This window comes from Amblyomma maculatum, chromosome 4 (genome assembly GCF_055883805.1).
Source record: "Amblyomma maculatum isolate TAMU_Amacu chromosome 4, ASM5588380v1, whole genome shotgun sequence".
Taxonomy (NCBI): domain Eukaryota; kingdom Metazoa; phylum Arthropoda; class Arachnida; order Ixodida; family Ixodidae; genus Amblyomma; species Amblyomma maculatum.
Genome location: NC_139347.1, coordinates 102,761,950 through 102,782,631, shown reverse-complemented (window position 1 = coordinate 102,782,631; position 20,682 = coordinate 102,761,950). Strand labels below are relative to the sequence as shown.

General features: G+C 43.1%; 2 protein-coding genes across 4 annotated transcripts in view; both read right to left on the bottom strand.

Moving 5' to 3' along the window:
* The window catches only part of LOC146191890 (retinaldehyde-binding protein 1-like), a 33,849-nt gene extending 33,126 nt beyond the window's left edge, over positions 1-723 (bottom strand). Inside the window, exon 1 of one of the 2 annotated variants that reach the window (XM_084602329.1) lies at positions 536-723. In XM_084602329.1, the coding sequence (XP_084458455.1) occupies positions 536-556 (21 nt within the window). In that variant the 5' untranslated portion in view covers positions 557-723. The remainder of the gene's footprint in view (positions 1-535) is intronic. The other variant, XM_084602328.1, reaches the window with a different exon arrangement.
* Positions 724-5,947: 5,224 nt separating this feature from the next.
* On the bottom strand, positions 5,948-20,472 carry LOC146191889 (alpha-tocopherol transfer protein-like). Of its 2 annotated transcripts, XM_084599999.1 has the most exons (7): positions 20,362-20,472; positions 19,892-19,929; positions 16,175-16,316; positions 14,076-14,327; positions 12,596-12,789; positions 9,057-9,167; positions 5,948-6,130 (listed from the first exon to the last, which is right to left on the bottom strand). In XM_084599999.1, exons 2-7 carry the CDS (start codon positions 19,892-19,894, stop codon positions 5,957-5,959), a joined length of 876 nt encoding a protein of 291 aa, XP_084456125.1. In that variant the 5' UTR covers positions 19,895-19,929; positions 20,362-20,472; the 3' UTR covers positions 5,948-5,956. The 2 variants fall into 2 exon arrangements, with proteins under 2 accessions (XP_084456125.1, XP_084456126.1); XM_084600000.1 differs by lacking the exons at positions 19,892-19,929; positions 20,362-20,472 and adding an exon at positions 19,554-19,645.
* Positions 20,473-20,682: the final 210 nt, after the last annotated feature.

Here is a 20,682-nt window from a genome sequence, read left to right as displayed (position 1 = left end):
TCCTTACTCAATCAATGTTATCGTTTTGCGCGCAAGGGGTTTCAAGTTGGAGTGTGTCACGACTTACGTGAATTGCTGGTATCATCCAGTAACATCACAGGCGGGAGGGTGAATGTTTTTTTGTGAGAGGTTGTGCTTTTAAACATTTTAAAAGTGAGATTTGCCATTGGGGCCTGAATAACCACCCCGGAAAACTTGTTGGCATGGATGTCAGCAGGAAAATAAGGAAGCACATGTGTAGAAGGAGGGGGAAGGTGGTAACAGGTTGTTTATTCATGCATATTGCAATTGTATGAGCTCGAATGGAAAAGGACATTTGATACCTAACAACGGGCTTGCACTTAAATACACTTGCATTTATAGCCAACTTGCATGGAATATATTTGTTACAAACGATTTTGTATAAAACGGAACAAACGCCTCGCCGGAAAAGGGTGAAATATAATCTCTGATCCTTTGGCCTAAGATGCCTTTGCGCCTTAAAAATCAGCTCATCATCATCATAATCTCATTATCTCTGATCCAAGACACTTACCTCTCCTTTGCCATGCCACATGTCTCAGATAAAAAAAAAAAAGGCCAAAGAAAACGTACAATATAAAAGGCTGGCGAGCACAACTCGCAGCTTCGGAATCGACGGGGATTTTCCGAGGGACGCGTTCGTCGACTCGGTCGCAAGCGGCCCTCCCCCTAGCAGGGCAGAGCGGATAGCGGGCGAAGGACGTTTCACAAGCGCCGCACATGTACGCAATAAGGACACTTGCTCTCTCCCTCGTCACCTTCTCGCGCGTCGATCCAGAATCAAGGCCTGTCTGCTCGTACGGCCACCGGCGAAAGCCGAGAACGCACTTATCGGTTCGAAGGAGTGCTGGCCATGTGCTGCCCTCTGTTTTCGCCGAAGCGAATGAGCATTCGCCATAAACCCACAGGCTTCCCTCCTTACTCCCCGTTCGGTGCTGCCTATCCTATTGATTTTCGCCATGTGCCTAGAAGAAAAGAGATCTTTAGAACATATTTTTGGAAAAATTGATATTCATCGACAGGGTCATTTCTTTTTCTCACTGCGAGTAGACTACTAATGCCTGTGGTTGGTATTTCTGTGGTTTTTCTCTATCTGGCGCAAACGTTTCGAGACGTAGGCCAATGCGGTCAGTGGCACTTAGTACGCACGAACACCTTCTTCCCTGCTTACCTTCACCTTTTCTCTTTACAGATGTGACAACCACTTGGGTGGACGGGCACGTCACGTCGCCATTCCCGCAAGCTCCTCAATCTATATTTAAAGGCCGTCTGTATCGGCTAAAGTTGGATAAATTATCGCTCATTCATGTTTAATTGACAACTGTGAAAGGACAGGTCCCGCGTTATTTGACGAAATGGTGGCGCAAAGGATAATATATACTGAGCGAAAATTCGTGAAAAATGAGCATATTTATGAGAACCTTTTAGGTTGAGGTGGGGGAGAATTCCAGGTCCTGTTATCTCCGTAACTTTTGTACTTTCCAAGTAAGAAAAACGCGAGCCATTCCAACTTTGCCGTGAAAACGTCCTCGTTTGAGAAGAGCTGCCAGCGTTCCTAAAGTTTTCTAATATTGGCCGTATAAAGAGCTGACACCGCGATCTGCGCGAATTTAATTTAAAGAGTCCTTAATCAACCATGAACGTTCTATGCATGTCGTATAGATAACCTACCGACCGTAGAACCAAACATTTTCCCAAAAACTATAGGAAGAAAAACAATTGTTGGCCAGTTGTGAATGTCGCAAAAGGCAATTTCTGTCCACAAATTGCTATTACCGAGCACGAATGCACTTGAGTGCCAAAAAGCGCAAAATTTGTAAATGCTGTGAGATGGTCTTCTTCTCTTTTAGCCAAATGCCAAAAGGTCAACACCAGTTGTTTGGGTTTAAAAAGCACACTTTCCAGAACAAGTATTAGAAAACATTATGGATTACACATTTTAGGTGATGACTTGTTGGCATTCTGAAAAACACAAACGTTCCACTGGTGACCTGTCACAGAGCCCTTTTGCTACAAAGGTTTTTGCTCCCGACTTTCGGACGTCGAGAGGCTCCTGTGCGGGCGAAAAGTATACCAGCTTTCACGACGTCCTGGCGCTTTCCGCCCAGGTTTGGCATAAAAAGAAAACGAACGAGCTAGAAACTGATAACTATACTACCAACAGTTAGTAACAGTCATATTTTTGCTGATAAGCGCAATATGCCTAACTTTCTGTGAATGAATTCAGGAAGTCGGCTCTGCATGTAATGTGCGTCCTCCGCCCGGCTTTGCAACAAACTGGTAAAACGTGCAGCCATACCTGCCCTTTCCTTCAACGCCCTAGCTTCTACAAGCACCGAAGGGTAAAAAAGTACGTCGACAAGCTAGATTTAGGCTATAACCTAAGTCTAGCTTGCCCGAGTAACTGGCCCTCAAAGCGTAGCATTGTGATCCGATGTAGAGTAGGTGGAAACCGGCAAAAGCAGCGTTTTCGAAATGATTCACCTCTTTAACTCCACTATGGTCTGAATGAAGAAGTCCCGCTGCGTCGCACCAAATGGTAAGTCAACTCGGCACGCTTAGAACGTCTATATTGAATGAAGTGGAACACCTTCAGTGGCAATATTATATAGGATATTATGTTGGTAGCCCTCTTTTCTATTGCTTTCGAGAGCACCAGACCTATATTTTGGCTTTATGCCGCGCCTCACCTTTCAGTAAAATAGAAATTAGTCACTATTGTAAATATATAGGCGAATTTATTTCCTCATATAATTTGATGCCAACAGCCAAAAAATCGCCATGACGAATAACTTTAGTTAAGATTATATGGGACATACAAACTCTATAGGATATTTGCTACTTTATTGTTTTATTTCATACAAACTCTTAATATGTATAGGCAACCCCCCCCCCCCCCCCAAACAAAAAACAAAAAAAAAAAGAGTAGGAATGAGAACAAATGAACAACGAGCTTACATTCCACAGTTTCCGTATTCCCCGTTTTATGCCCTCTCTCCTAGTATGTGGCATATATTACGTTGAAGCCCAAATCGCTACTACACGTGGAGAAATACACTTAGAAGTTATTTGCCTACTGAAAACAATATCTGCGTGCTGATGATGTTTACCTTGCGTCTCACTGCACTGAAAGAATAGGTGCCATATGTATTAGATGACACACTAAAATATATTTAATCCTCCTGTAGAATTTGAAAGTTGTGCTTAATTGATGTTGTAATAAATGTTTGTGTTGTATTCGGTTGACCGGTGAAGTGTTGCCTTGAATTAGGTTTTTTTTTTTTTTTTTAACTGTGACTCGTACCTGATAAATAACAATGATCTCAAGATAAAGATGTTTGCTTTAAAATTTTACGAAACGTGTGGTAGAGGGGTGTTCACAAGAGAGAAACAACGTAAGACTGAACTTCGCATCTTTTTTTTTTTTTTGTTACTTCCCGCGTGGACTACATTGTTCGTGCGTAAGAAACCTAGGGAATCTGCGCTTGATTGCTTGGGGAGAATTAAAAAGCTCTGGAAGTAGCAGCACCGCGCCCGCTGCCTCCCTACTGCCCACTGTACAAGAAAATGGGGCTTCAACAACTATTCGTCGCAGCACAGCAACCCCTGTGTCCCCCCCACGTTCCTAAATCACACACTCAAGGTCCGAGATGTAAAAGCCTTATCCCTAAGTGCATGTCATAAAGGTGAGCGACCCGCGGATGGTCAAATTTACGTCATGACAATGAGGGACCGATGCCATGCGATTCTATTATCACAGCCCAAGCCTTTGGCTCTTCCAGGTAGGCGGCTTTAATAGAACTATTACTGCCAATGTTGGCTTCCTTAATTCTGAAGAATGTGGAAAAATGCAGGGGCACTGTCAGGCAGATCCAGGTGCTGTCCATAAATGGCCGATTGCTTTGGAGTTTGAAATTGTTCGGGATATAAAGAGGTTAGTGGCCGCATTACCAGCGAATGGTAACCTTATGCTACGTGCCCTCTGCGTACGTGCTTTTTTCTAGCTATTCCTTTGTACTGCACATGCGCAGAGGAATTTTCAAATGCTCTTATTCAATCTTTGATTTACCACATTGGCTTAACTCCATGGAAGGGCAAAGTTGCAGTATATTTGAACTCATCCATTAGCAAAGTGGGGGAGCTATATATATAGCTCCACTTTAGTGCCGGTATATCCGGTATCTGGGCAAGGTCATCTTCCCGCACGTATGCTGTATTAAGAGGACTCTGAGTCTTGCCTACCTGAAATATATCTTATCGCTGATACCTGCTGACACCAGAACAAGGTTTTTTTGTTGTGAATTTGAGATATTGGCTGGAAGCTTAGCAAAGCGTGTTCGTTTGTATCCAAAGCCGCTGGTAGGCGGCTTTATCATACGTTTATGCCGCGATATGAGACTCGAGTTACCTGGAATGAGGACAGCCCCGTACAACTGCTGCTACGTCATTCAATATTATCGCATGTGATTTTCGCTATTTATCTGGATAGTGTTTGCCGTCTTTAAGTTGAAAGCTGCTTGCTGAGTGTGGTGGTTTTGTTCTTTGACGGCCGTCGAGCGCGCGCATTGATATCGCCGCGGAATGCTGCCAGTGCCTTCCTGTACGCCACGCTGTCGCCGCCACTGTGTGACAGCACTTTTCGCTTCGAGTTCCACTGGTCTGGGGTTACCTTCAGTTACTTCACGGAATTTCGTGCGTTCGCGGCAAGCTTTTTCTCGTGTTACCACAGCACCTACGCCACCTTTAATTTGTGAATAGGCCGTGTACTTTCTGAAAAAGAGCGATGAACATCTACTGGTTAAAAAGAAATAATAATATGGAATCGCCGAAGAATACCTCTTTTTTGGTATCTTAGTTCTAGCCCAGGGTCCATTCTTGACGGACAAATTCACATTTTCTCCCCTTCAGAGCACAGAAAAAGAAAAAAAAATTCAAGGAGGTGGAGATACTCTAGGCTCTTCCTCGCCGTCCACAGAAAGGCACCCAGTAGCATCTTTGTTTCTGTAGCAATGAACTATTTCAGGAAATATGTAAGTCAGCTTCTCGGCAAGGCTCGTTTTCCAGCCTAAATGACTCGTTCCCAGACGATACTCCTGCATTCTTCGCGGAATTAGTGGTAAAAGACCTGCTAGGAGAACTACTGGATGAATTTATGAGCAAATCTACAGACATGTGTTGCGGAGCGGACGCAATATTTTGAAGGAGCTCGAGTTCCACAGTTACCGCCAGTACACGGTGAACAGTGTAGTCGAGCCTCATTTGTTAAGGAAAATGCATGATGTGACTGGCTACTACTAGTTCAAGTGTCACTGGACATTTTAGGCTTTCATTTGTCAAGCGCTAATTCTGAGCGAGCATTTTAAAAATTGCATACAAAAGAACGCGATGGCATGGCTGATTACAGTTTCTCTAAAGACAATAAAATTTGCGCCTTTTTGATTCTATAATGTTGGGACATTGGTGAACTTTTTTTTTGCTCCAATAATCGCCACGTTTTACATTTTCCGCCGAAAATATAGCCCGAAAATACAATTTCAGAGCAAGCATATATATAAGCGCCAAAATACATCAATCAAAATTTACAACAAATTAACACCGCCAAATGCATGGGCTAATTATGAAGTAAAGATTTAAAATAAATAACACGTTGTTTCTTCGTGCGATAGAAAATATAGACAAGAATTTTGAGAGTTCGTTCTCTCGCCTGGTAATCTTTGTCATACAGCAATACAAGGGAGGGATATATCAGTTAAATAAATATCGTCCATTATCAAAGATCAAAATGCTCAAGCCTCCTCTTGCTCGGTAGGAGAATGTTATGCGTATTCGTCTCAGCATTCGTCAACGACATAGTTTACTTTACGCGTTGGGGTAGGTTTGGCAACCTCCTTGCAAAAAGTTATTGATGCCATTGCAATCTTCCAGGAGAACCATTTTATTTCTTTGGATATCCGCAACGACACAATTCCTCGAAGTAGTCTCTGCTACTGTGCACGAACTCCTCTTGGCGGTTATGATCGAACGGTTGCAGACCGCCGAACTCCTTTGGCACCAAGTCGGGAGGGCAATTATTCCAGAACTCTGTGACGTCACCGCTCACGAACTGGATCTGCGATATGTAGACAGAAGAAAACGGTAGTTCTTATAGTTGGACACAACTGAGGAATGAAGCGATAGATGCTCCTCTAAAGAGACACTTCAGCCAATGGCGTCGAGCGATTGTTATGACCCAACTTGGTCAGGCCGTAATTAATCCTCTTGCATCCGGCAGCGCCCCACGATGTCACACTAGAAAGTCTCAAGGAATTAACCCTTCGATTATGATTGTCGGTAGGCGGAAATAGACACCTTTAACATATCGTGTTATCGTTATACCATAATACCGTGAGTCTGCGCACCGCCAGGGCGAACTCACTGGTTTATGCCGACGTGGCAGGCGTGCATAAAGTTAACATGCACCTGGCGCCATCTTGGACCTTCGATCACTGCGTCGAAATCAATCAGAGAGTGCGCACTGGTGGTGAACTGGATTACGGTATTATGATAACGCTACCGCTAACACGGTATGTTAAATGTGTCTATTGAGTGGAAGGGGCAACCAGTTTTTCTTTGCTAACTTTTATGAAACATTTGTTTCTTTACTTTTGATTTCTACCGGTCTATAGACTCCACCTGCGTAGACTCCATCGTTAAAAAAAAAAGAGCAACAGCCTTGCAATTTAGCCAAAAATCATCTGTATTCCCTGCAGGTTTTTTTTTTTTTTTATGACAGTGTGCATTTGTTTCATTTTTTGTGCTTCGAGACCAGTACGCCTTTGTTAACAATATACATTACTGGCTCACATTGCCGCAATTTTGATAATGCTGAACCAGGAAAATACTGGCACGTGGTTGTTTCGAGCTGGATTATGCCATTCATTCAAAGTGGTTAGTTATTATGGTAGCTGGCAGGATTAGCGTTTCCATAGTGCAAAAATTCTATTTTGACTCATGCGTTCTAAATGACCGAAAGTGGTGGCTGCCAAAAGCGGCGCTGTTAATCACCAAGTTTGTGTGTTGATGCACATCGAATCGAAAACCCACCAAATGTGCGTTGCAACAATGTGCACGTGTACTGCATAAGTGCGGGTGTACCATATGCTATGTTCAAAAAGACAGGGCCAGTCTGCTCAAATATTTTGAAGAGAGTTAAGCAGAGCAGTAAGCATTAGGTGGTGTCGTTGTGCCAGCCATGTGTTGTTATATCTTTACAGTGGGAAATATTAAGGGAACCTCTAAACTTTTCATCATCTGCGACATCTCCAGTCCCTTCAATCAAAGTTACTGCTTTATGGTTCTCGATTTCATGATACATTTGTTGGTGACCGATCAGAGGAGCATAAGGCTTTCACCTCGGCTAGTGTATCCCATATAAATAAGCATAAATGATCAATCATCATTATATTCTACATTCATCATAGACTCGCTCTGTTCAAACCGTACGACACTTGCTCCTATGCTGACATTTTGGGTACACACTGTGAGACAATATGCCGGTTAGGCGCCAACGTTCAGCCCAGCTAAATTATTCGGCTTACATTACGCAGAATAACGCTTGAAAACTGATGTGCTGTTGTTTGTTTCATAAAGGCCCTCATAACTGTGCAGTTATAATTCCAGAGGCAGATTCCTTCATTTTAAAGGACTCTCGCAGTGTGCTGTGCACATGATATCTTTTCTATCCACACCAAATTAGCATATATTCATCAATAGTGCGGCCTATTGTAGTCGCTGCTGCGTGGAACTAATATTTGTGGAGGCCACCATAATTTCAAGAAAACTTCGAATATTCTCACTTCGACAGGGTTATTACGGTCTATTGACACGCGGCTTGTTTCGTGTTTTAAACCGCTATGCGAATTTTCTCGACTGGCACCAATTTGGCGAAGACAACTACGTCTATTCCCGTAAAATAAGGTTTTTTTTGTAAAAATTAGAAATTGCTGAAATTTGGGAAGGGCTTGGAAAAGTTTTCTTTTTACCTTTTTATTAGAACTTTTGATATTATGAAAAAACTAATTCAGAAAGTAAAGGCTCCCCAGCGTGGATTTGTTCTCTAAGAACGACGAACATTAATTAAAGTTTATCAATACCAAATAATTCATGGGAAGCTTAGGCAGTGAGCCATATATCCAAAGCACGGGATAAGCCCAAATTACTTTCAACAGTAATAACAGCATCTTGCATTTTGTTGATGCTGTCCGTGATTATCGCCACTTTTTTCCTTGCGAGCGTTTCTAGACACTTCGCGGATGTCACCAACAAACACCTCAATCCCACAATTTATGCCTGTTTCGACTGAACAGTATTCATTATGGCTTTGGTGCCAGGATCAATTCTGAGTGTTTCCCAACTAAAGTGGTCCATCCGCCTATCAAAAGCTTTAGACACGAAGCCTGTTTCGTTGTCTTTACACGAGTCTTCACTTACGTGCACTTCGAATCGAGCAAAGCTCCACTCAGACGTTGACTAGAAGTTCTACGGCAGCGTAAATTTGAGTTTGCATCTCTGGAGTAATACAGTTTCGAAGAGACGCCGCCGCTTGGTTTTTGTTTCGGTAATGGGCTACTTTCTTGGCTTCTGTAAAGTACAGGCCCACCTGTTTGCCCCGATAACTTACATCTCGCTGTCCACGCAATGTGAGAAGGGCTTCAAATGGGAAACGAAAACCACATTGTCTTATTTTCCGCTTCAAAACATTTCTTATATTTTGTTGTCATAGGTATATATTAGGACTGTCAAATTTGAAGTATACTGACCGTGCTGATGGTTCAAATACATTACAAAATAGTAAAATAAATCTAAACAGTAATATTTTGGGGAGCTTGAGCAATGTTTTCGTATTACTATTTCTGAGAACAAAACCTGAACACATATGGTTTATTAAATATTCAACGTTGCGCCGGCAGCCAGGCCTATAGCTGCAAGCTGAATTCAACAATATTTTGAATAATACGTTTTGAAGACAGATCGTGGAGACTGAATAAAAAGCTTACCCTGTTGAGAAGCTTGCTCTTCAAGAGTGGTTTAATGATTGAAAAAATCCCCTCGAATATAGACGGGTGATTTATGATGTATATGGCCTTTATCCGTACTGGCCAGCACTCCTGCAAGCGTTATACAGCAAATAAAATTAGTGTTCAAGCAGCTCTCAAGGCTACATAAATTGCTTTGCACACACCGAGATTTCCACCAAACTGAGCAAACACTTCGATGGCAGATTACCGAAACTTGTGGGCAAAAACACCAACACGCGCGCACCAGTTTCTTTTCCGCCAGGTGTAAAGCGCAGGCTTCAAAAGTGATTCGTTGCACCTGTCGGCTACCCGTCTTTTACAAAACCTGGCATCCTTGGAGCACATCTTCAGAAGTCAACTTTTAATGTATTTCTTTTTAACAGCCTCCCTTGTTGTTCTTATACTGTTCAACACCTGTTCTGTCTCTTTCCGCTTTTGTCCTCGTCCCTGTGGTGCCACAAGATGAATCCATGTCAACTTGCCTAGTTTTCCACCCTCTTACACATACTAACTGGCTAGCGATAATTTTTCTGCGTACAGCGTCGTTTTACTAAGTCAGCATGGGCCAGTTATCCTCGAGTCGCGATGCGTTGCTCGCACTTGCGTCCTCAGGCTTGTGACTTTAGCACCTACCTAGTACGCAGGAAAAGACGCTCACAAGGGATAGTTGATGCTTTGTGGTGGAGATATACGCGAAATGGATATGCAAAATAAGGCAGATAGTCGAAGCGCGAAAGACAAACGAACGCGGTTTTGCTGTATGCAGTTCCTTGCGTGTCATGTGTTTCCTGTATCCGTTTGACGCCATATTCCCACAATGAAAATCTTGCTTTTCTTCGGGACTTCTGAAGCAAGGGGGGAAATTTGGACAAGTCGGTATTGATTCATCACGTAAAAGATGGTGCAAAATAAAGGCAGAGGACGAAGGAATAGACACCAGAAGCGCTAACTTCCGAATGAAAAAAAAAAACAAACAAACAAATACCATAACGATAAGGGGGGACGAGACCTGAGCGGATTAGCAAGCGCCTTCGGCCATCTAAGAGAGGTTCTCTAAGAATCGACAAAAAAGAAAACAGAGGGGAAGGAACTAACCGATGAAAGGTTCACCGTTTCTTTGAATTAAGAGGGATAGCAAGGAGTACTAACATAGTTACCTTGTAATGTGGAGAAAGTTCAGCGAAAACGAGCTATCAGTAAAAAAAAAAAAAAAAATGGATTTCAAGCTGGCTGTCAACAAGGCAAGTGTTCACTTGTTTTCTTCTTCCTTTTTTTTTTTTTTTTTTTTTTTTTTGCAGCTCCAGAGAACCGAAGTACATTGAGCAAAAGGACCCTGCATGGCGAACAACGTCCCCTAAAGCAACAAGGCACCATCCACCACCGGAACAGATTTGTTAAATGCATTGAGGGGATTATTTAAAACATTTCGTAGTCTCGTGGCAAGCACTATGTCCGACAAATACGGTACTGTGGATGCCGTGAGCAAAACACACAACGGGACTTATGCTGGTCTGACAGCATGTCACATCGCAAGAAGTGTGGGTGCTTGTCTTTTCTAGATAAATGCACATTAGTTGCTAAAATCAAAGCTAATCTAACTCGTTAAATCATTGAAGCAGTGGAGATCGCTACATTTTAAGATTACTGTGTTAGGGCTCCTTCCATTTTCTTGTCCAAAAGTGAGCTATCGTTCCTGAATTCAAAGACGCAGTGAGCCCTTCATCGGTAAGTTCCTTGCTCTCTTCTTCTCCTCCTCCCCTCTTTTTCTTTTTTCTTTTTGCTGATTCTTGGTGATTCTCTCTTAGACTGACACATCTTAATCCACTCAGGTCTCGTTCGCCGTTGTCATTTCGCGTTCCTTTAAGTCGGAAGTTGCTGCTTATGATATGTGTCTCTTCCTATGTCAATTGTCTTGGTTTCGCGCTCTCTTTTACGTTCTGAGAAACGCTGCTATAGTTGCTAGAATTGCTATAAGGCCCCTGCGAAACTGTACGTTTGGATAAGAAACGCACTAGCAAAAGTCAAAAACAGTATAAGCGTGATTTGAATCAGAAAAACGGAGCGAATGAAAAAGGGACATAAAAGTCACATAAACGAACAGGACTGACGCCCTTTTGTCCCTGTTTCATTCGCGCCGTGTTTCTGATTCAAACATGTCGAACCAACTAGGCCATATCAAAGTACTCATAAGCATACTGTTGGACGGAAGAGACACGTGACCCTAGTTTTATTAACGATAAGGTTGTGAAAAGTAGGGGTCATATTTCGAATGCAGTCTCTGGTGCCATGAACTAATTATCATACGGTACTCTAAACTTATGAACACAAGAACCGCACTGTAAGCTGTCGCTTGATAAGAAAGGAATACAAGCACTCCGATTAATGTCATCTATAACTCTAGCCGCACCGCCGATCAGTTGCGGATCGCCTTAATTTACTGGTTTTTGGTGTTGAGCTGAGGAAAAGGTTTTCACAAGACATGCCATTTATTCACACAAACAAGCTATTGAAAACTTGGGACATAATTAGAATAGCCTTTTTTAGCCTAGCCTCGAACCGAAAGTAAAATGAAACGCGATGGGCTTGCGCACAACTTCGTGTCTGGCCAACTTAGCGAAATCGGGTGAGATTCTTTTCTTTTCTTGCTGGATCATATACTTTGTTCACCACTCCGGTCTCTTCACTTTGATGCTCTTTCTGCGAACAGCGAAACTTCACTGCTTAGAATAAGCAAGCGTGAACAGGAATATGTGTAATATGTCGAGCAAAAAGAAAAGCGAAAATACAATGCCGTCGCTTTATTCGCTGCTTGGGATTCGATTACAAAGATTTCTGATGTTTATCACTCAAGTCGTTTAACTTAAAGGCTGCGAAGTTTTAAAGGCACGGACTCCTTAATTATATGACGGTTATAGTATTTTTGAAAAATTTGTTAACACGCAACCATCGTGCTTTAGACTGGTTTTCCTAAATAAGCTGCAGTTGTCGCTCTCAAAGAAGCCTTCTCTTGGGCTGTTGGCAGTGAGAGAGTAGTAATTGTAGTTGAGGTAGAAGAGTTCATTTGGGACAAAAATATACACAAAATTTGTCCTAGGTGCGAAGACCAAAGACATTCCTGCCTGATGAGGCCATTCCATCCTTGACAGCAGTAGCAAACGCTTATAGACAACATCCGAACACATTTCCAGTACGATACAACATACAGCATTCATATGTGCAGACCAAGTATCTCTACCATCATATATGCAAGCCCACAAAACAAAAACAAGTAGAAATCCCTGAGAACTTTATGCATGCAATAATACCTCCGTCTTTGCCACCTGACTGATGTAAGCTGCCGAGTTTTTAATTTCTCATGATGCGCCCGGGAAAACATCCGAAAGCATAGGCAGCCCGAATCTGCCAAGCAATGAGGCGGTGGCAAAGCACATGCAGAGGAGATGATCCTTCTTAGCCCGGTTTTCAACGTGGCGTCGTACAAACTGCGAATTCCGAGTTACCCAGAAATGTTTCCTCACCTGCGTTACGTGAACGGCCTTCATAATGAAAGATGGTGTCATGTTCTTCACGTGATGAAAGCTGAGACCCTTCAAGTCCACGATGCTTGCGACACCCATCACTTGAACATAATGTTGGCGGATCCAGCTGCCGCACACCAGAAGCGCCACTCTCGCCAGTTCAGTCAGAGAGCAGATATCGGAGTTCCATGCACCTGGAAGAACACGTGGTTGTCATAGCTCCCACTAGAAACGGAATTCATGAGACTGCATTTGTGGATGAAGCATAACGACACGTTATAATACGAAGCCAGAGCTTAAATAGCTCTTTACCCAACTTTCTTTCTTGCGCAAAATAATTTTGAACACCATTTGCTGATGAGCTTGTTTGCTGTAGACACGCTGGCTTGCATGTCAATATCAGTTGCAGCTCTTACGTATGTGAAAAGGGCGTTTCATTAACAATGTTTGCGGGCCGAAGAGTATCAGCGTGACACACACACACACTCAGTTTGCGCGCTTTTGGTTGTATGTTAAAGTCAGAAAAGCCCTTTACAAAACCGAGCGGGGATCGGGGCTGCAGTTACTTAACATTTCAGTATTTATTGTAGTTCTAACAATCTTGTTTTTGTTTGTTTGTTTTTTTATTCAGGAAAAAAACTATTTCGCCCAATGGGCGATGTCGGAGGCCAGCCTTATGTAGCTGGATACGGCTTTTGGCAGCTTCAGATCATCATGCAGTGGTGCTCTCTACCTTCTGGCATCAACTCGTTTGTCTTGCTTCACTACAGGGGCCTAAAAAGACTATTAGCGAGTTATCGTTTCTTCCCGCTCTTGGGGAATCTACAGCGAGGGTGAAATATTGCACGGTTTCATTGGCGGCATATCGAACGAAGGCTGAGACTAACGAAATGAACACCATTCGTCAAAATGAAACTAAGTGAATTACTTACTATCGGGGACAAATTTTCCAGGACGCATCATCAGGAATCGTAGTCAATAGCTCTGTTGTTAAGTGTCCGGAGACCCGACTTAACTATCTGAAAATCGGACTCTCATGTTGTGGCATCAGCTAGCGAAATGAAGAAATCGACAAAAAATGTGGCTCTTGTACGCTAGACTTGCTTTTTTGTCTGTGTCCTGGAAACTTTTGTCCACAGAAGTATATATGCACGAACTCATGGAGGGATATCCATTCAGTTTATCACGCGTGAGTTATTTTTGACTGATTGCGCGCTATTTTTTAATTGTATATACGCTGATACCTGGCCACTGATTGAGTAGAAAACAGAGACTAGGTCGTATGGTAACGCTGTTACTAAGAAACGTTCACTAACAGTGATATTTTTATATTTTTAGGATTTATTGCGGTACAGCGTTCGTGATTTCGCGTTCTGCAACGAGACATACAAAGCAATGAATTCAAGATCAATTATTAGATGTGTAATTTCTACATTATAACATTTGCCCCATACCCTGCACTGGTTTTAACTTCCCTCACCTAACCTCAGCATCGCCGTTATTCTTCCAAATGCATCAGGTGTGGGCGATATCATGAGAAGTGTGTTGTCACGGCAAATCTTCCTCAACGGGACGTTGGCAGGGATGAGGTCGCCGAAGAACTCTGGCACATTGCGCTGAGTGCGGAAGAAATTCTTGATCATACGAAAGGTGTCCTCAACTCTATACTTCCTAGCACGAAGAAATATCAGTAAAAACTCGTCGCCTTGTGGGATCTTGAGTGATGGTTCCCCTGAAAAAGAAATATCAAGCAATGAATTCCAGTACACTAATGTTTTGCTATATATGAAATCATATTCGGCAGAGCCCTGAAAGCGAAATATTTGTAAATCATAGTTGCAGAAACATTCAGGGTTAAGATTCTTTGTGAAAAATCTCATCGGTGAGAAAACCGATGTAGTTCGGGAGGGAAGTTACCTCAACGAACCGGAAGTATGTGACAGCCTTTCGTGTCGAACTATCATTTACCGCTTCTATGTCGCGATCTCCAGAAATAAACGGAGAAACAGCTAACCACCAACCAGACGACCCGACGTTATATCTTATTGTGTGCAGACAGCCGTGTAGGGGTCCGCGATGCGAATAATGAAATAATGATACAAGACTTAATGAAAGGCTTCAACGGATTCTAATGCTACCGCGTTGTTAACAAATCATATCATTAGCTGTCCCTATATTTTTTTTTTTTTTTTGCGCCAGCACGCTCGTCTTGCATCACACCTCATTGGCACGGGACCTAATGCAAAACAGTATCGCGGTCTTTTCTTTTTTTGTTTTTTTTTTTTAATGAGTGGCTCCACTATGCGTGGGCTCAATTTGGACAAGACTTTGTCAAATTACGCTTAAGAGCTTGTAACGCTGAAATTGAGTAACATAATGTGCGCTACCGTTCATGACGTGCTTCATCGTTACGGTGATGAACAGCTTGCCGGAATTTCACGTGCTCAGCCACCGTTAGTGCCGCTTTTAGCAATAGACGAGTACCGATAAATTGAGAGAAAATGAGAGGAGCAAAGTGCACGTAGTTTCTCTACTCTGATAATTTGTGCTCGGTAATGACCGTATAGTGGACCTATTTAAATTGTGTGGTCGGTATTATTCTTGTTTCAGTGCTCCTGAAAAAAAGTAGACGTAGCAGAAGCTTGGATATTGCTCTCGATTACGCTACGCGGACTGTGTACCGAGCTCGTATCAGAAAAACAAATCTAAATGCATTTCTTCTGATTAGCTTATTTATGGAGCATACCGGGCTAATAAGCAATACATTGGCCAAACCGTGAAATGTGTCAATGACAGGACTCGAGATCGCGTCGCAGCAATGTAGGAGAGGTTTAGCGCCATCCTTCCGGTGAACTACAAAGATCATGTGGTATGTAAGGAACAAAAAACCTGCGCAGACCTTCCCAACGTGCAGGTTTTGAAAACGAAATTGAAGCGAGATATTTTAGGATCCCAGGTCTCCAAGAATTCTGGTGAACAGCGTGTTAGTACGCGTCTGTATATATACGAGGAAATATAGACTTGTTACGCATACCACCAGGACAATAAAGGGAAGAAAAATAAACTGCTTAGATGAGGTGAAGAGAAAACGTGCGCAGGTCAAGAGTAATTTGTTTGTAAATGGAATATCGCCCTTGTCTGTGCATATGTTTCCTATGTGTCTTTGCCTCCGCCGCTGTGTTCGCCTTCATCAGGTTAATTTATCTAATATGATCTAGCAGTGGGACTGGCATTGTCAGCAGATCTCACAAAAAAGCAAGTTGATGGGCCTCACAGAAGATAAGCATTGGAATTCTCTAGGGGAATGCTCGTGATAACCAACCGACAAATAAAACAACATAATTGTCATCGGCGTGGGTCTCCCTCTATTTATGAATAATTGAATAAATGAGCTCCAAGGTATTCACATTAGAAGTCATGAACCCCCCATAAATCATACCTTTCAAGAAGGAGGTCACTAATCATTACACAAGCTTGAAGGTATACCCAAGAGCGTACTAAATGCTAGCGCCGAAAGAAACTTTTCTACGGCGGCTGTGAGGATGGCTGCCTTGAAGAATGGTGAGCTGTATAACGTACCGTTTAATAATTGCCGTAGCTCTGACAACGATCTCACTTTGACTTCCGGTGTCTCGCCAAGCTCAAGTTCTGCCATTTCCTCAAGATTCTTCACGGCCGTACTCGATGACGTGGTCTCCTCAGGCGCCACCATCGCTGTAGCCTGTAAAATGACGTAAGAGTGCTGGTTTCAAGTTCATCTCAACTACGAAGTAAATTACGTAATTGGTTCTTATTTGCCTTTTTCGTCGCGGTTTTGCGAATCTGTTGGCAACTGCGTGCCTGTCACAAGGCACCTATCAGCAAAAATGCACCGGTCCCCTACCAGCCTAACGTTTTCGATGTTGAACCACCACGGTGGATGCTTTCACTCGTTCTAAACAGTTTTAACTAGGCTTAAAGTACCGCAATTTGAAACGGCGCCATCCAGATGATACCACACGTACAGTTTAAACGGCAGCGCACCAGGCCGTATCCACAGAAAATCTACATTAGGTTTGTAAGTTTTATCGTGTCAAAGAAAACAACAAGTAGACCTGCTTAAAACAAGGCGCAAGAAAGTCTGTGCTTTCGCGATATAGTCGGTTTAACCGAAATAACATTAACCAATTTTGATTTCTCCCGTTTCCATGGGCCGGTCAGGCTCCACGAATCTCTCGCACAGAAGCTGGATGCCCTTAAACGCCTAGATAATCCCTGCGGTGGTCTAAGCCATCTCCTCTTCATTTCTTCGCGACCACAAGCCAGCCAATGCTTTAGATACGCCTTACAAACTTGTAACCGGTCCATTGCGAGTTGTTCTCAATAAGCTAAAAAGTGTGTTGCCTCAAGCCTGAATTGCTAATACGGCTTTTATGCAGGTCAAAATACAACAACCTCAAATGTGCTTATTTTCTCCGTTACCTACACTGAGGACGGCTCTCTTATATTGTTAAGCCTATACTGGCGAACCTCAACTGCGGTTCATGAGCCCATTCTTGTAATCGAATATGTGCAGACGAACATAATCAATATAGAAGCGTCGGCTTAGAAAATCACGGCACTTTTCCCTGTATACCGTGATGTGCACCCTAATTGATCCTTAAACGTTCTCTCCACTTCTGGTGCCTCCGTTTTGCCCCCTAGTTCTACAATTAGTTATCAACGTCGAATTTATATGCTTGGCAAGTGCTACATTTACCTTTTGCGCAGCAGGCTTACGTTACCACTGATAACAAGTATTTAATTGAATTCTACTCGTCTCACTTTCGGCTGTGGAGAAAGAAGCGTGAAGAAAAATATTTCATAAATGCAATTGCGAGGATGACTCTATCGAAATCAGCTCCCGGCATGAGCTCTCGATAGACTATGCGAACGAGCAGTTGCCGTCAAGAAGAGAAGAGTGAGCACACGGGGCAATGACCGTTGCTGATATGATAACCGGGCATCCCTTTCCTGCTTGACGGTTGGAGCACTGCTGCAAGCTGATTATATCCCAGGTTCTTTCTCGTTATCTGCCGCTTGCGATTCACATAACATGACGCAAGAGAGCTATCTGCATTTAGCGCATTGCTTTGAAATAGCTCCAAAAATATTTAGGGCAATCTCTAGAGGCGAATGTCTGTAATAAGGGGGCAATTACTCATCTGAAATCCACCCAAACTAAGTCATACAGCTACAAAGGAAAGCAGTATGTCTTTGATATACTTCAATGTTGTAGAAACATTAGTCTTTTTCGAGGGTAAAGAAGAAATGAATGTAACCATTGACGGTGTTATGAAGGCGCTCTACCACCTGATATAACCTGTGCAGCCGGTAGCTCATATGATTGGGCTAGAGCGAATAGATGGACTCGAAGTGTAAAGAGTCTTCATCCTTTGCTCTGTTTTATTCCAACGATGGACTGTTTAGGGGAATTCCCTGAAGGCCGAGTAGGTCTGCAATAAGGAACTAATTACTGATTAGCATCCAGTCCAAATGCAGCCATATAGCTGAAAAGTAAAGCGGTACAGCTTCTACAGAAGTGCCTTAACTGAAGAAAACAATTTCCTGGTCGGGAGCTCGAAACTTGCAGCACCACCTATTCGGAATAGTCGCCGAACCAATTAGCCTATCCAGAACGGCCAGTAATATTACTCGAGAGCGAATTGATCAACAATTTGTTACAGGAATAACTCAATCTCAACCCTAATGGTTCGCGTATTACTCGCAAAGGTTCACAGTTGGTTAGCGCCTAGACAATTGCATGTGTGTCTGCTATCACTGACTTAATATACTGAAGATAGCAGGCTAATAATGAATCGCTTTTATTCGCGAAGCTTTAAAATTACGACTGGGTTTTTGTCGATTCACAGAAATTTTTCTCTTCAAACACTATGTCAGATGTGCAAGCACTTGCTTGACCGTTACCTTATAGGTAGTTTGAAGTCCGTCAATAAAAAAAAAAAAAAAATCGTGTAAGCGCAATACAGATAATAAATGCACTAGAGGCGCTAAGTCTAAAGGAAAGTGTCATTTGTCACAGACGCAGATAATAAAGCCAGCGGTTGTGCAAATAGATATAGCATGACCGGAAACGTTTTGACATGTTTTTTTAGATCCGCAGCACACATAGTGCAAAGCTGCTTTAGGTATCACAACGCTGTTCCTCCCTGCCAGGACATAGTACGGAAAAGAATCACGTGAGAAATGGAAGATGAAGGCGGAAAAAACCACACAAATTAAATCTCCGGGAAAACTGTAAAGCGAAAAGTGTTAGAGAACATCTTGACTATATGCTTCCGGGAGCAAAACTGTGTCTTAATTCCGCCGTTTCCCGCTAAAACCATGTGTCATCCTTCTTACCGTCAGGCTTTCATGTTTCTGTGCTTAGGGTCGATGTTTGTAGTTAGTTATTTTGGCTTAATACCAAGCGGGAAGATCAAACGACGCTCACAGGCCCGGCAGTAATTGTGCTGAGGCATATTTTTGAATGAAGATTGATATTTGCAGAGCTTGCAAGAACATGCAGTTTTTCAACCCTAAAATAATTTCGCGCCCAAGAGACAGTCTCGCGTTAGAGACAAATGCAGATGACAACGCACATGCATCGCATACACTTTGTATATAATATTTACCCTCTAGGGCGTTTTTGTGCATATTTGATTGCAAGAAAACACACATGGACGCAATTCCATGTCTCTGCGAGAGTTTTCTTGCTTTTATCAGAAGTCTACGGCTGATCAAAGGGGTCTGAGAACGGCACATCACCCGATAAGCAACGTGGTACAACAAGAAAGGTGCATCCCACGACGAAAAAATAATTCAAAACAGACGCTCGCGCCTGCGCGAGTTCGACAAAACAAGAGCCTAGGCTAGGCAATTGCAACCAGTCTTGGAAGGCATAAACAAAACGCCCGCGAAGGCTCGGACAAACACTCACATATGCGTAATCCGAGGCAGCGCTTCAGCCGTCAATCGCCCTCTCCTCGCCAGTTCCCTGAGCCTTCCGATGCGTGCGCTTTATAAAACGAGGGTCACGCCCCCCTCGACTGATGCTGAGTAGGTTGCGCAAATCTCTTCTTTGCGCCGCTTGATAAGCGCGCGCTGGCCGGGTAGCCTACACATCTCGACTTGTGCAATGATAAACATGGTGCTATAAATGCACTACAATAAGCCTACGGCGCAGTTATTGGTAGGTGCACAAGTGGCTTCATATATGCATAAACATAAATGTTTTACAAAGACTGTATCTTACGTGCAAAATATAATGTCACTCACCATGTTTGCGCTCACGTATTAGTCCTTCTGGCGGAATCCTGAAAGGCACGCGGGAGAGAGATTTGCACGCTTAAGTCATATGAACCTAGCTCGCGGTCCAAATGTAAGAATATGAGTAGTTTGCTTCTCTAGCGGGCACAGTAGCACAAACACACGCACACACACACACACACTTTGTCAAGAGTCTTTCTTTGTGGATGCTTAAAGTCTTTACCGCTGGCCTAACTTCGACGAAGCTTTCACAAAGCGACTATCGCTGCGCAAAGACCTGGGATAGTCTGAGAGGTCTCGCATGACTACAGCACAAGCGTGCGTAAGTGAAAGGGAGGAAGCCTTTCCTGCTGCAAACAGACGCCATCGCAGCGCTAAATACGCCGCTATCTGTCGGAGCAAGAACACCCAACGTTGTTGCGCGTGGAGAGTCTGTTTCCCAACGAGAGTACCAAGGACATGAGAGTTCATGGACCTACCTCCTCTCTACGGCTCCGTCGAGGCGATGTTTTAGAAGCTTCAGTAGTAGGCCTTACGGTTTTAGAAAAATAAGAATACTTTTAAGATGTAAACGGCATCTGGAAATACTCTAGCTAGAAGCGTTTTCCGAGAGTGTTAGAAAATTCTTGACTGTGTTATACATGTAGCGGCGGCGAACCCACATTTGCCGAGGCGAAAAAAAAAGGGAGAGAGAGAGAGAGATGTCAGGTTCCATCAACCTCCATGCTGGAATGAGTGTGTCCGTGAACGCTCCAAGGTTGCGTTAAATGAGTTTTCGCTCTCGCTGGAGTCTGGGCAGG

Bases quoted from the DNA above. Each gene is read 5' to 3' on its own strand.
- LOC146191889 (XM_084599999.1), bottom strand. The intron at 14,328-16,174 runs GTACGTTATACA...TTTCTTTTTCAG, and splicing joins GCTACGGCAATTATTAAACG to GGGAACCATCACTCAAGATC. The intron at 6,131-9,056 runs GTAAGCTTTTTA...TACATATCGCAG, and splicing joins AGAGCAAGCTTCTCAACAGG to ATCCAGTTCGTGAGCGGTGA.